This window comes from Scomber scombrus, chromosome 2 (assembly GCF_963691925.1).
Source record: "Scomber scombrus chromosome 2, fScoSco1.1, whole genome shotgun sequence".
Lineage (NCBI taxonomy): Eukaryota > Metazoa > Chordata > Actinopteri > Scombriformes > Scombridae > Scomber > Scomber scombrus.
The window spans coordinates 29,265,354-29,280,016 of record NC_084971.1 but is presented as its reverse complement, the minus strand read 5'-3'; the positions used below and the strand labels follow the sequence as shown (position 1 = coordinate 29,280,016).

At 38.8% G+C, this 14,663-nt stretch overlaps 1 protein-coding gene across 2 annotated transcripts; it reads left to right on the top strand.

Annotated features, from left to right (window-relative positions):
* Positions 1-2,754: 2,754 nt before the first annotated feature.
* LOC133991602 (dnaJ homolog subfamily A member 3, mitochondrial-like) lies at positions 2,755-9,319 on the top strand. 2 transcript variants are annotated; one of them, XM_062430073.1, is made up of 12 exons: positions 2,755-2,959; positions 4,984-5,102; positions 5,272-5,355; positions 5,470-5,679; positions 5,809-5,961; positions 6,053-6,200; positions 6,430-6,494; positions 6,619-6,747; positions 7,059-7,174; positions 7,627-7,721; positions 7,877-8,003; positions 8,565-9,319. In XM_062430073.1, exons 1-11 carry the CDS (start codon positions 2,755-2,757, stop codon positions 7,987-7,989), a joined length of 1,437 nt encoding a protein of 478 aa, XP_062286057.1. In that variant the 3' UTR covers positions 7,990-8,003; positions 8,565-9,319. The 2 variants fall into 2 exon arrangements, with proteins under 2 accessions (XP_062286057.1, XP_062286049.1); XM_062430065.1 differs by having other exon boundaries at positions 7,874-8,003.
* The last annotated feature ends 5,344 nt before the right edge of the window (positions 9,320-14,663 follow it).

Below are 14,663 nucleotides of genomic sequence, written 5' to 3'. Positions count from 1 at the left end.
CACCACCCGTTCAATGAACTCAGAATCCTCACCCAAAGACACAAAGGTCAATGTCCCGTCTCAGTCGTGAGATCAATGGAGTTTGTTTGGCTGCTGATGCAACAGGAAGCAAGTAAATGCCTGGAATATGTCATTAATATTATTTTTTACAAATTAAAATAAAACCCATTACCATCGTCTACTCTATAAGCACTTGAATGAATGCAAGTAAATGTAAGATTTAGATCTAATTGGTGCCTCAAACTGCAGTGCCTCACTGTTATTCACAGCTCAGGGACGCCATCTACTGTATGGCACACAAGTAATTATCTTCTTTTTTTTTTAAAAATAGTCTTTATACCAGTGGTAGCCTACAGTTGTATTTTGGTCTTTTAACCCTCATGTCGTCCTCCCGGGTCAAGTTGACCCCATCTCTTTTGACTGTTCGTTCCTTCCTTCCTTCCTTCCTTCCTTCCTTCCTTCCTTCCTTCCTTCCTTCCTTCCTTCCTTCCTTCCTTCCTTCCTTCCTTCCTTCCTTCCTTCCTGCTTTCCTTCCTTCCTTCCTCCCTCCCTCCTTACTCCTTTCCTTCCTTCCTTCCTTCCTTCCTTCATTCCTTCCTTCATTCCTTCCTTCATTCCTTCCTTCCTCATTTCTTCCTTCCTTCCTTCATCCCTTCCTTCTTCCTCCCTTCCAGCTTTCCTTCCTTCCTTCCTCCCTCCCTCCTTACTCCTTTCCTTCTTTCATACCTACCTTCCTTCCTTCCTTCCTCCTCCCTTCCTGCTTTCCTTCCTTCCTTCCTCCCTCCCTCCCTCCTTACTCCTTTCCTTCATTCCTTCCTTCCTTCCTTCCTTCCTTCCTTCCTTCCTTCCTTCCTTGCTTCCTTCCTTCCTTCCTTCTCTCCTTACTTCCTTCCTTCCTTGACCTGAGGACAACAGGAGGGTTAAATGACAAAAAATGACTATGTGGATACACTGTTGATTTTGTCCCCCATCACTTGTTAGCACATTTGAAGGGGATCTTCAATAACCTGTATGAACGAGAGGAAAGATTACATTGAGGAAAAACTCTTTCAGTGTTCATATGGGCAACTGACTGTTGTATTAAGACAGACCTGAAAGTTGTGAATTGTATCTATGTATTCCAGGTTTTAGCAAAGACACTACATTATCTTTTCCGCTTGGATTAATCAACTATGAAACATGTGAAATATGTGTTTAGGCCTGTTTTGTTTAGAGTGTATATACCTAGGTAGTTTGCTTACATGCTGCACAACCTTCAATTTAAGCTAACATGTTGAAGACTGTTTCCCTGTTGACCCTTACCTTTACCTGAACCCAATTGATCTCTAACCCCAGCCAGTCATCTTCTGTGATGTTTAACCTGACCCCAACCTAACCTTAAACCCAACCAGTTATCTCTATTATGCTTAAACACAACTTAACATTAGCCAGAACCCCAACCACAGAGATACAGTACTGTAGATGCTACAGGAAACACAGTTTTAATGAAAGGGGAACACTTTGACACTAATAGACCATTTTGGTGCAAACTCAAATGGAGTGTAAAACCCTGCCCAAACTGCACTATACTGGTTAGTTTTGGAGTACAGCTAGAGTTCTGGGTAATCATGCAAATACCAGCACAGCTCCACCCAAGTTATACCTACAAATAGAGGTCTAATCAATCAGAGTAATTGAAATGTAATGATTGTAAAGTTTTAAATGTACAAAATAATTATTACTAAAGAAAATATTGTCCAGTAAAAGTGCAGTAAAAAGTATGTTTCCCTCTGAAATGTAAGTATAAAGTAGCATGGGAGTACTTACAGTAAAAATACCTATCTAATTTTGTTACAAATGTTTTCAACTGTTGTGGTACCCATTAAGCCCACCAAAATCTAAGTTCAGGAGTTTTTCATGGATACTGACATGATTTATAAGGGAGATCATTTCTTATAAAGCAAGATGTATCTTTCATTTGAAAATGTATTCATTAGTTCATGTAGATTTTATAAAATAAAGATATTTGATGGAAAAAAGTCAAATGTCTGGCATGTGTGCTCCAAATAAGCCCACATCATGATTAAATGATGATTGTATTTTTTTTCTTCTAAAGATTATTTTATACGGCTTTAATTATTTTGGAACCTGTCTGTTAGAGATGGGACAAACAATTATGCTACAGGTTAAAAATGTTTTATTTTAACAGCTTTAACATACTTTGGATAGTTCTGTCATTAATATTGTGTTTCCCTTAGGGTTCATTAACTATCTTAGGGTCCTCTCTGTAGAAATCTGTGATTGTTTATTTTGAACCATTATTATTATACACTAAAGTAGACCACTCTACTATGTATTAATATTTCTTCTTGTATTTTTTGTTATTCAGTGAAATTAGTAACTTAGCAGGGGGTCTTGAACGCTTGCAGGGCATTTTATGTCAAATTCTCATTAGGAGCTGAGCCCCCCCTAAAGGTATGATCCTAGAATCGCCCCTGGTTAACCTCCAACACTGGTACTAGAATAGATCAATGAACACGTTTATTGCCATTTATTACTTTATTTGATAAAAGCAATAAAAAGTATATTTCCCTTTAAAATGTATTCATAACGTAGCATGGGAATAGCTACTTTAGTGAAGTACCAGTACCTCATAATTAAACTCAGTACTAGAATAAATGTACACAGTGCAGCTTGCTACTTCTGATTGGCCCTTTTAGAAGCCGCACATGCGCAGACGGCTGTTGACCCGCTGACAGCAGTAGTGACGTAAAGATGGCGTCCTCCGCTGGCCGGCTGACTACACGCTGGCTAGCAGCATCTGTTTCTTCTTCACACCACCACAGTCGTTTTCTGGTTTTATCCGTCAGACATGCAGCAGTATGTGCAGCCACGATATCACAGACCCACCGGGGAGGGATAGCGGCTAACCTGAGCTCCCATAGACCTGGACATGGCGTGACATTGAGAGGACTGACAGGTGAGATAGCTAACAGTTAGCATACAACTCCAGAGTTTGTTAATACTATTATTTTATGCAACGCCAGCTGTTCGTTTCAGTGTCCAGTCCAGGCTTTGTGGTGTGCTGTGTTAATGTGGAGAGTGCAGTCGGCTAATAAGATGCTAAAGTAACCAGCCATGGTTAAAGTATGATGTAACATTTACTGCTCTGTTAACTTATTGTTGTGCAGTGTTATTACATCAGAAACAGTCTGCACACAGTGACCTTGTTCAGTGTCAGCATCAGTGGTGGGAAGTAACTAAGTACACTTATTTAAGTACTTAATACTTTACTGAAGTATTTCCATTTGATGCCACTGTATTATTATACTATATATATTGACAGCTGTTGTTATGTTTTCAGCTGAAGATTTGACACAATGGATAATAAAACAAGCTTTTAAAAATGCGACACATTGATAATGATGAAACCAATGACTTCCAACCTTTTTGGCCTTAGACGTCTTACAAAAAGCAGTGTGTTGTTGGGCTCACATTTCAGATGTCTATGAGTTGTTAACAGCTCCACCAAATAGTGATTTTTCCCTCTAAACTTCTCACATGGTTTAATTTCAATAAATGTTCAAATGATGCAATATTTCACCAAAAATCAAATATTAGAGAAAAAAGTCCAAAAACTAAACTTAGTTTTTTCTTCTTTCCTCTCCCATTAAATCATCTCAAGACCACTCAGTTTTACCTGGTGACCCTGTGGAGGGGCCTGACCCCTAGGTTGAGAACCAAACTAGCTAACTGTATATAAAGTAGTGTAAACTAGCTCCACCTCCAGCAGCTACAACAGTAACATGCTGCTCTAACACTGATGCTTCACTATTAATAATCTAATGATGTCATGTATAATAATATATCAGTCAGAGGGACCAAACCACTACTTTTACTGTAATACTTTTAGACCCAAGTACATGTTGCTGCTCATACTTAAATACTTTTACTTACATGTGACTTTTCATGCAGGACTTTTATTTGAAATGAAGTATTCTTACATTGCTGGTTTGGTATAGACTAAATTGTAATTGACTGTTGTATGCTGCATCTCATTGTGTCATCAAGATGGACAATATGACACATAATATGGCTGCAAACACATAAACACTATGATGCTATTTAACTAAGTACTGGCATTATAAAGTATTTCAGTTACGTGTAACTTGAGTGCTAGTTTACTCAATTTTGTTGCACTCTGTTCGATGGGTGCTTTGCAATGTGATCTTATTTGTATACAATGGTATAATGTAATCATAGAAAACATTAAAGTGTACAACACTAAAAGAAGCTATCCTCCACTATGGGTACTTCTGTAGTTGGAGTATTTGTTTAAATTTACTAGTTTTCAATTTTAAGACAAACCTTTTTTTAGGACGTCTATGTTAAATAGAGTCATATTTAATTGCGATAAAGTAATTGAGTAATTTATCCATTTTAATGTGCTGTAAATACACTCCAGTGATACCATACAGATTATACAAAGTAGTGCACTTGTGCTGTGCAAAAAACAAGCTTTGTGATTATTGTATTGGTTAATTTTCACTGTGTTTGCTGACAGGAGTACAGTCTGTGTTGAGGGTTTTGTCTGACTGATGGTTATTTCAGGTGCTTTAACTGTGAACTCTCCCTCATTCCTCTTTGCACATTTTTTTCTGCATCTTTTCTGGTCGATGATCATGGAGGCTGTGGAGGAAAGTGGTTTTGGGTGTAAATTCAGTAGGCTTATCTCCGTCCAGTTACAGTCAGATGAAGTGCACCTGCAGAGCACCTGCCCTGCACTTAAACTTATATAGCAGCTACATGAGTTGCATGTTTTACCTGCAAGACAAGAGATGTTGTTATTCATTGTTTGTGATAGACTCTGTGACATTAATGTGGGTGTAGTTCCAACAAAAGCACACTTCTGACCGCACTCAACTACGCACATGTGATTTTTGATGTTGTCAGAGCTGAAACAGTTCTCTTAAAAATGTCCTATTTGTTTCCTTTTCTCTGCAGGGGTGACCTGTCACTCGTTCCACACCAGCAGCAGATTTGCAAACAAGAAAGACTTCTATGAAACCTTGGGTATTTCCCGAACTGCCACACAGAAAGATATCAAAAAGGCATATTACCAGGTCAGAGAAACACTTTTAATGAGACGCAGCATTACATGTACCTCCAGTTTTTTTTTTTTACTACTTTTTCATTTCAAAATATTCTTGGTGTGCAAGATGTGAAAATATCTTCAGGATTAATTAAAATAGTTTTAAATGTTCTGGTTTGTCTTTTATTGTCACTCTACAGTTGGCAAAAAAGTACCACCCAGACACCAACCCAGATGATCCAGAGGCCAAAGAGAAGTTTGCCAAGCTAGCTGAAGCTTATGAGGTACAATACAAATGACATAAAACTGTTAAGGACATTTGAATACCCTCTGCAGTTGTGTAAATGTGCATTGGACTTGCGTAATAAACCCAAAACTCCTGTTGTTTTGATGTGTAGGTGCTGAGTGACGAAGTGAAGAGGAAACAGTATGACACGTACGGAGCAGCAGGCTTCGACCCAAGCCGTGCAAACGCAGGCCAGCAGCAGTACTACAGAGCTGGCGGAGCCACTTTAGACCCTGAGGAGGTCTTCAGGAAGATCTTTGGAGATTTTACAGGAGGCATGGGCTTCGGAGACATCAACAGCATGTTCGAACAAAGGCCTGAGGTGAGGACTGCAGTGTTAACATGTTTTAATATTTAACTTTAAGATGTAATTTTACACCAAAGTTTTCTGATTCAGCAAATGTGAATATTAGTTTAATCGCACTGAATAACCTTTTCTGTCTTTCTACAGTTTGTGATGGAGCTTACGTTTGCTGAAGCAGCAAAGGGCGCGAATAAGGATTTGGCTATAAACATTGACGACAATTGTCAGAGGTGTGATGGCAAGGGCAGCGAACCCGGCACCAAGGTGACGCGCTGTCAGTACTGCAGCGGCACTGGCATGGTGAGAATCAAAATGCTCACATGGACTTTACCACTCTGTGCTGTTAGTCTGCCACTGTACAGTATTTTATTGTCTGCGTCGTCCCCTGCAGGAGTCGATCAACACGGGTCCCTTCATGATGCGCACCACATGTCGGCGCTGCGGGGGGAAGGGCTCCATCATAACCACGCCCTGCGCACTTTGTCGAGGTTCAGGTCAGACCAAGAAGAGGCAGACGGTCACTGTGCCCGTACCTGCTGGTAGGTTTCCATCCTGAAATCTCACCACTGAAAGGTGGAATAAAAGTTCAAGCTAGTGGAGACAAATACACATCTCTTTTGAGTTACGACTCATCTCTCGGGATTCTCAGCATATTTAATCTTGTGCTAAAGTGTGAACGAAGGTAAACCTGCTGTGACTGCTGCTGAGTCTCATTTAGAAGATTTTACATAATGACAAATGCAAAGATTTTGCATTATTTTCTCACAGGAGTGGAAAACGGTCAGAGAGTACGCATGCCAGTTGGAAAAAAAGAAATCTTCATTACATTTAGGGTGAGTTTTCTTCATTTTTTAAGCATTTAAGGAGTATATTTCATGTTCTATTAATGTATTGGAGTAGGACTGGAGATTTATGGTAAATGTATTTATGTGTTGCTTTTGAAATGTTTCTGTACAGGTCCAGGGTAGCCCTGTGTTCAGGCGTAGCGGGATAGACATCCACTCAGACGCGTTCATCTCTGTGGCTCAAGCCATCCTGGGGGGCAAGGCCAAAACACAAGGTCTCTATGAAACCATCAGTATGGCGGTGAGCAAATGACACGGTTGAAGCTTCTAGACAATGATATATTTGTCTTTAGATAGATTTGTGGATGAGATGTTATCTGAAAATGTCAGTTTTGCCTTAAATATTAGATTGTGTATTATCACATGGAAGCTAAAAACTATTATCATTACATTGCTTAGATTCTGTCTCTGTTTCTCTGTATCAACATGCCAATAACGCATTGTTCCATTTCTCTCCTGAATGACGACCAGGTTCCTTGTGTCATTTTGTATTTGAACACAGCAGAAGTCTGTCTTGTTTTCTGTTATAAAGTTTATCATCTATATTTTCAGATTCCTTCAGGTTGCCAAGCTGATCAGGTGATCCGGCTGCAGGGGAAAGGCATTCGGAGGATGAACAGCTATAGCTACGGAGATCACTATGTTCACATGAAGATCAGAGTGCCCAAGTAAGAGCCACGCAGCAATGTTCTGATTGTGTTTTCGACTTTTAGATAAGCCTAGTTGTACTAAATATGCATGACAACCTGCTTATGAAACTGTTTATGTCTGTTACTGCAGTCAAAACATTATCTGAAGGCACTATTTTTATTTCCCATCGAAAATATGATTAATTTCAGATTTTGATATTTTACCTCACATAATCATTATCACAACAACATGCTGCTCATGTATTGTTCAGATCCACAGAACCATGATTACATTTTTATTAAGACAAAATAATTTACAGTAAATTACCAGGAAATTTGTATTCAATTATCTGAAAATGTCTGGAATCTTGCGTGATGCAGTTATACAAACGTTTAGGTACTATAGGGCAACAACACTGTGAATTTGTAACAATCAAACATTGTTTAGTTTTGTTTCATTTCATTGTATTTCTGGTCTCTTGTTCCTGCAGAAAGTTGACGAGAAGGCAACGCTCTATGATGCTCAGTTATGCCGAAGAGGAGACAGACGTTCAGGGATCTGTCAACGGTGTCACACCTTCTGCAGGTCAGAGTTAGACTTTAATTCAATCATTCAGTGAAAACATCAGTCCACTCTAGTATGCAGAGACACACGTAGACACAGATAGTCAAGTCAGTCAGTCTCTGCACTGTAGCAGTGTCAGTATTAGAGCTGATGTGTTATGTGTTTGTGTCCAGGAGGGGGCAGCAGCACTTCAGGTGCGAAGGCAACCAGCTCAGAGGAGGGACAAGACAATCAGCAGCAGAAGGAAGAGGGAGGCTTCTTCTCTAAGCTAAAGAAAATGTTTAGCTGACACCAAAACTACAGGTGGGAGTTTCAGACAGTAACAAAACTGACTTCTTCACTGACACACATATTTGAATTAAATAAGCAGATTAAGCTTAAAGGTGCAGTGTGTAGAAGTTAGTGGCATCAAGCAGAACAGACTTGGCAAAAATGGAAAACAGTGTTCTTGAATATGTTTTATTTTGTCTATATTTCCATGAAACTAAGAATCGTTGTGTTTTCATTAGCTTACAATGAGCCCTTCATATCTTCATAAAGAACCTACCTCTTCCATGGAGCCAGCCATGTTGCACTGCCATGTTTCTACAGTAGCCCAGAACAGACAAACCAAACACTGGCTCTAGAGAGGGTTTTGTGTCCAACGTAGGTTCTCCTACATGTTGGGAAGGTGGAGGGTGAGAGGAGGGGGTCATCAATTGGTTGCTATCTGCCACTTCAACATTAGATGCCACTAAAACCTACACACTGGTCCTTTAAATAGTACACAAAGTCATTATCTGCAGAGTTGTTGTTGACTTTTTCTGTCACTCTTTAGTAAACCGCTTCAATTATTCTGTTTTCAACTTGTTTTCTCACCTTCAGGTAGAAAACCACAACATGGTAAAAGAGGGGAATAAATCCGCTGACTGGGCCTCCATGCTGTCTCTTCCTGCTTTGGGAATTGAGCAAGGAGACGGAAGAGAGACTGAGTGGTATTTGTGTTGACAAAGTCGCACATTGTTGAAGCTGCGGTTGGCAAACAGGCCATGTAGACGCCATGTCCACCCACACACCCACTGGCCCCATCACCAAAGACAGGTGCTGGGCCAAGAAACCCAAGAACTGCTGGAAGAGAAACAACTTACTGAGGACTATTGTGGTTTAACTCTCCTCCCTGCTTACTGTTTGAAACTGCACTGCTCAGTGAGTCACAAAGTGCTGTACAGACAGTTACTTGATAATTAAAGTCAACTTAAAATTCCACCACCATCAACTACGTACAATACGACGTTTTAACGCACACCAACATTTTCCATGTTCCTTCACCGAACATCTTGCCTAAATGAATAAAAGCCAGAACTATAGAATTATTTTTGGGGATGTGACAGAAAGTTGTGTCAGTTTTAGAAACAAATTTAAATGTATTAAGCTTTGTTTTGTCTTTCTCCACCTAAAGCTTACTAAACATTATCATATTCTGTGAAATGAGCTGAGATGGAAAGGTTTTGGAAAGAGAGAGAGAGAAGAAAATGTGTTCCCCTTATCTGTTTGTCATCTGGACTCAGTATGATTGGTTGTACCTGTATGTGTGTGGCAACAAAACAATGCATATACGTATTTAAATAAAATGTAGAATAATTGAAGGTAATTTTAAGCTTTCCATGAGTCTTTTTTATTTGTTTATTTAGATTGTAATACTAAAACTAAACAGTAGATGGTGGTGTTGAGTCAGGAATGCCATGATCCCAACACTTCATCTTTCAGTAACACACTCAACTCAACTCCAGCTGTATGACCGTTTCATGCGTTCAACCTCCCACTTTATCACCGCGTGCAGCGTTTGAACAGAAGCTTCTGTGAGGGTCATCGAGAGCATTCGTTTCAGACGGGGGTTTTCCAACTTTACTGAGACTCTGGTCAGTCTTCACAAACAGAATGTGCGGTACCTCTCAAGGGAGTTTTATGATTTAATATGAAGTCACAGTTATATGAAGAACGGGGCCGGCGGTTGTGCTTTTACATACATCGCCACAGTATATTTTGTCCTTAACGTGGTTTATATATTCTAAAACGGGATATAGTTACAATTGTGTACTTCCTTAAAAAAGAAAACACAAAGCACTGCGTTTCTCATTATAACACTGGTGTAAAAGACTAAATATATCTGAAAACATCTTATGTGGAGAACGTTGTTTCTCGCAGGAGAAATGAGATGTTTGAGGACATATCTCAAGAATTTCACAGACTCGTACATATACTTATCTGTTTACCCATTTGCTTTATCCTCCCAAAATTTCTGGACACAAGTGTTATAAATGAATAATACAAATGCTTGTTTACATAACTACATACTGTGTCTTAATTTGCTAGGCTTGTACGGTACTTGCCAAATCAGGATCTGCCACTAACACTTAATGGATTGTATGAAACCGGTTTCTCAGTGACATAAAAATCATTTAATTTGTTTAGTAAGTGCACAAATGTTTGTTGCACTGGTGCCAGGATAAACTTATGTGTGATGTATTGTACATACATAGTTTAGAGGTAACAAGTGCACACATATAATTGAATGACTGTGCCATACAATACTTGCAACAGTCAGTAGATCCCAGAATTTCAAGTCTTGTTTCATATGATTACATGCTGGTATATACTGTTAATCAGCAGATATCAGTAAATGAACCTAAGCTGATAATGGGTGATGTTTGGATTTAACTTTATCCTCTACTGAAATGGGCATTTGCCACTTGGAAAGTGAGGTTTAATCAGCATCAAACTGTAGATAAACTATCCATGGATAACAGGTATACCATGTGGGGGCAGTTTGTGACCAAAAGGGCAAAACCTTTAGATTGTCTGGAAAATTTAGAGAGTGAAACTAAATGAGTAGCTCTTCCTCTGCTCCCCTACTGCAGGCAACGGAAACTCTGCATGAAGACGCCTAAACTTTCACGGTCCAGTGGCTGGCAGACAGAGGAGATGGGAAGTTGAGTGCCCCTTTAAAGAATAAACTAAAATAAATAAAGCGTTCTTGATGACATCTTCAACATAAAGTTCATGTGAGGCAGCCTAGGTTTTCTCCTTCTCTTTTCTAGAATTTTAGATGCTATAAATCACAACCATTCCCAGTCATTATGATATCGTCATGTGTTTGTAAATCAGCCTCGCTTACTCATTATGTCATGATGAGTAGGTTGCTGTGTTCCATCATCCTCGGTCCTCTAAATACTTTGAGGGTGAAAACTGCTTGGTTTGTAGGGTTGGCCAAAAACTGATGTTCCTCTTTATTCATTTTCCTGTGGTTGCAGGAAAAGGAAAGAAAGACGGAGGAGAGCAAAGGATGTAACAATGGAAAGGCAGTTATATATTTAAAGTGATGAGTTAAATGTCTTTTTAAGTATCTGCTAACAACATACACTGTTATGTGTTTATGAGGCTGTCTTTCATCAAAAGATACCCAGAAGACGCCACTTAAAATAAAAGAGACAGCAAATACAGTATATCCATAAATGTCAATAATAATATCCATTATTTCAAAAAACTTCATATGTAACACAGCAAAAGTAAATGCAACATTTCCATGGGCCATAAACAAGTCATTTAGGTGAAACATAAATAATTTTTGATGCCTGCAGAGCCTGGTCATGTAAAAATCACTAGGTTATTCTACAAACAAATTGTAAGAAACGTTTTATTCCTTGATAAAGTAAAAATGGACTGTATGTAAAAGGAACAGGTGGTATTTCCTCCTCTGGAACTTAAAGGACCAGTGTGTAAGATTTAGTGGCAATCTAGTGGTGAGGTTGAAGATTGCAACCAACTGAATGATCAATGATAAATAATGGGACATTATCTAGTATGATTTATATTATGCATTTTTAATTGTTTGAACTAAATTCAATTGGGCTACTTTATTGATGACAGGACAGGTTCTAGGCTTTGGTAAGGTTTTTGATTACTTTTTGTCAGACCTATCTGGCAACACTGTCCTTATGCCATATTTTACATGGCACCCATCTTATGTCACCATGTCCTGCAGGTTTATACCTATTTAATGAAATAGTGTCACTTTTTTGTGGTGATTGACCAGAACACAAAACACTGAGCACTCAAAGCATTAAGCAATAGCTTTTTTTCTCAACATCAGCAGGTTTTAGCCTGAAACTGAGAAGGCTTGGTTTACACAATGAAAACCTCTTTTGAATTTTTATTAAAGCAAATAAAATATGCCCATTGTCCACCCATCCAAAATGTCTTGGACTTGCTTACCTTTTCCACACCCTGCACTGCCTGTTAGTTATTAAGATTTTTATGTTGCAACAGCATTTTGATAGAAATGTCCATATGTTATATATCAAAGAAGAATGGTAGACATTCAGTAAGTATTCCTCCTGAGTGCTTGAGTTACATATTCTATCATCATAACATTGCTTAGGTTCATTGTAATAACACAAAATTGGTTCCATATGCTCAAATGTGCTTATAGTTTATAAATACATCAGTGATATATTCACTTACAGCATTTTGCATATGTTAACTTATTTTTTCCAAGTAATAATAAAACACAAGCTTTCAATTACTCACACAAGACAGATTTCAAATTTAGATTATTTTTCCCCATAGAAATTATACAAGCTTGAAGCTTTTTATAGAGCTGTTGTGGGACCCAAATTCCTTGTCTTTGACTTTGAGATTCCTTTAATTGGGTACATGTTCCTCTAAAATGCACATATATTCTTTGGGCTTTTTTAGGGCTTATGAAACCCAAAGGAAACCCTTTCACAACCAAAATGAACAGTGTTAAAAGACACCGGGTGCCAAGATAAAAACAGGGTCCATTATTGAGCAGAATGATATGCAAATTCAGCTATAGATTATGGTAAATGTTGAGTGGGAACTGACAGAAAAACAAAAAGACCTTTACAACATGAGTAAGTGACAGATTTTCTCCTAAGTCAATATAAGGCAATTAAATGTTGGATGGAACTACCAACTCAAAGACATTATTTGACCTTGTCTAGCCTTAAAGGCAGAAGCTATATAGACCTTCAGCTTTACAAACACATAAAAGCGTTTGTCTGCCAATCATGTGTGACTGACAGCTGGTTGCTGTGAGTAACTGGGAAAAGTAGGAAGGCATCATGGGGAGTGATAATAGAGTTCTCCCTTTAGCATTACAGTACTGACGGTCTCACGGGGCAGCACAAAAAGGTCAAAAGCGGAATGAGGAGGGTAATTGGAGTTGTAGGGTGCTTTTGTATTGCAATGGATAATTATATTTTGAGCTCAAAAATACGAACAAAAGCCAGTAATTGACTGAAACTTTGAGTGCAGTGCACATTATAGTTTCTTCTTTGTGAGGAAACACTGTCTGCCTCAGAGAGCATGAATGTATCACAGCTGGTGACAGTGTGTGAGATTTAGTGCCCTCGATGCCTGGAAGCAACCCATCGTGAGCCTGGTTTAGCAGGATTATTCACTGGTGCTGCTGGTCTGGTCCACTGGGGAAAAGGGGTTTGTTTTATGTGAAGAGCACTAAGCCTGGGATTTGTCTGCTTTGTTCCCAGTGGGCTCACTGGGTCTTGAGGAGGACACTCAAAGTTACAGATGGGCCCTAAGGCTCTCCATCCTTGGAATGAATTGAGGCAGGAGAAGAGACCTGGATGGTGAATAATCCTGTTTAACCATTTAATCACCTTCAAATTAGAAACACACAGGAACTTTGAAAGCTCAGCAGTTTTATATGGATGTAAAGATCACATAGACAAGTCGGGAGGATTTTATCTCTAGCCGTGCAGGTATTCCTGTTCCTGAGTGTTGACAACGTGTGCTTCCATCTAGCTGCACAATTCATGACCTGAGTGCATGAAGATCTGCTGGGAAAACCCGCATTCACAAATAACTGACATGTGGGCTTGGAAGCAGTCTTAGTCTTTGTCAAATGATATTTGTTGGGTTAACTGTATCAAAAAACTGTTTATTTGGATGTAACTCCAGTTGAAATAGATTCGTTTCTTCTTCTCATAACAACATTACTTGGTGCTAAAGTTGTCAAACAAAGTGTGTACTTTGCACATCTTATCGGACATTGGAAATGTGGGTGCCATGTCTGAAAACTCCAGAACTGACTGGCATGCCCATTTCTTGCAGTGATTTGCCAGATGTGTAGAGGTGAGACAGGAAGAAAGGATTTGAACTTCTCTTTCAAGCTCTTTTAAGATGTTTAACACAATGTACCACTAATGCTGAATCATCACATCTTGCTCCTCTGTGTAACAACAGCGTTACACCTTCAAGTGAAGTCACACTTTTGCCTTTGGACAACTTTGTAAGAGACTTTGCACAAGCATCATTTCAAGCACATCAATCTCTAAAAGAAATATTGATAAATAATCTAGCTGAAAACTCTCGAGTCTTGTCACTGTGGGGTTTCAAAGCAACCAGCAGAGACGCAAGGAAGTCATTGCAACTCCTATAAGAGCACAACGTGTTGTTTTTACTCTTTTTGTGCAAATTAAACAAATTACATCGAATGTGATGATTGGTGAGCTTCAGGTGAATTTTTTGGACAAAGCTTGGCAAATGTTTCCACCTCCTTCCAGCCTTGATAAACTAAACACTAGCTATAGACTTATATTAAATGTGCAGACATAAGAGTGGCATCTTCTCATCTAACTCTCAGCAAGACAAGCATGGTTCTCAAAATGTCAAAATACTTCTTTAGGTTCAAAGCCTCCAGCCATGTGATGCATTATTGTCTTTTATTCCAAATGTGACCACGGTCTTCTCAATATTGATTTTAATATTTTATGTTGGCCTGTTTTTTGATGGTTCTATGTTATTAATATTTGTTGAACTACACAGTATGCTATATATTCCTGATCCGGTTTATACTTTGGTGAGTTAAAGTTGAAGTTCAACTCTATTCTCTTGATATTGAACCTATAACAATTCTTTAAATATACATGACAGGCTGCAGAA

Bases quoted from the DNA above. Each gene is read 5' to 3' on its own strand.
- LOC133991602 (XM_062430065.1), top strand. From the start codon at position 2,755: ATGGCGTCCTCCGCTGGCCGGCTGACTACACGCTGGCTAGCAGCATCT. The intron at 5,356-5,469 runs GTACAATACAAA...TTTGATGTGTAG, and splicing joins AGCTAGCTGAAGCTTATGAG to GTGCTGAGTGACGAAGTGAA. The intron at 7,175-7,626 runs GTAAGAGCCACG...TTGTTCCTGCAG, and splicing joins ATGAAGATCAGAGTGCCCAA to AAAGTTGACGAGAAGGCAAC.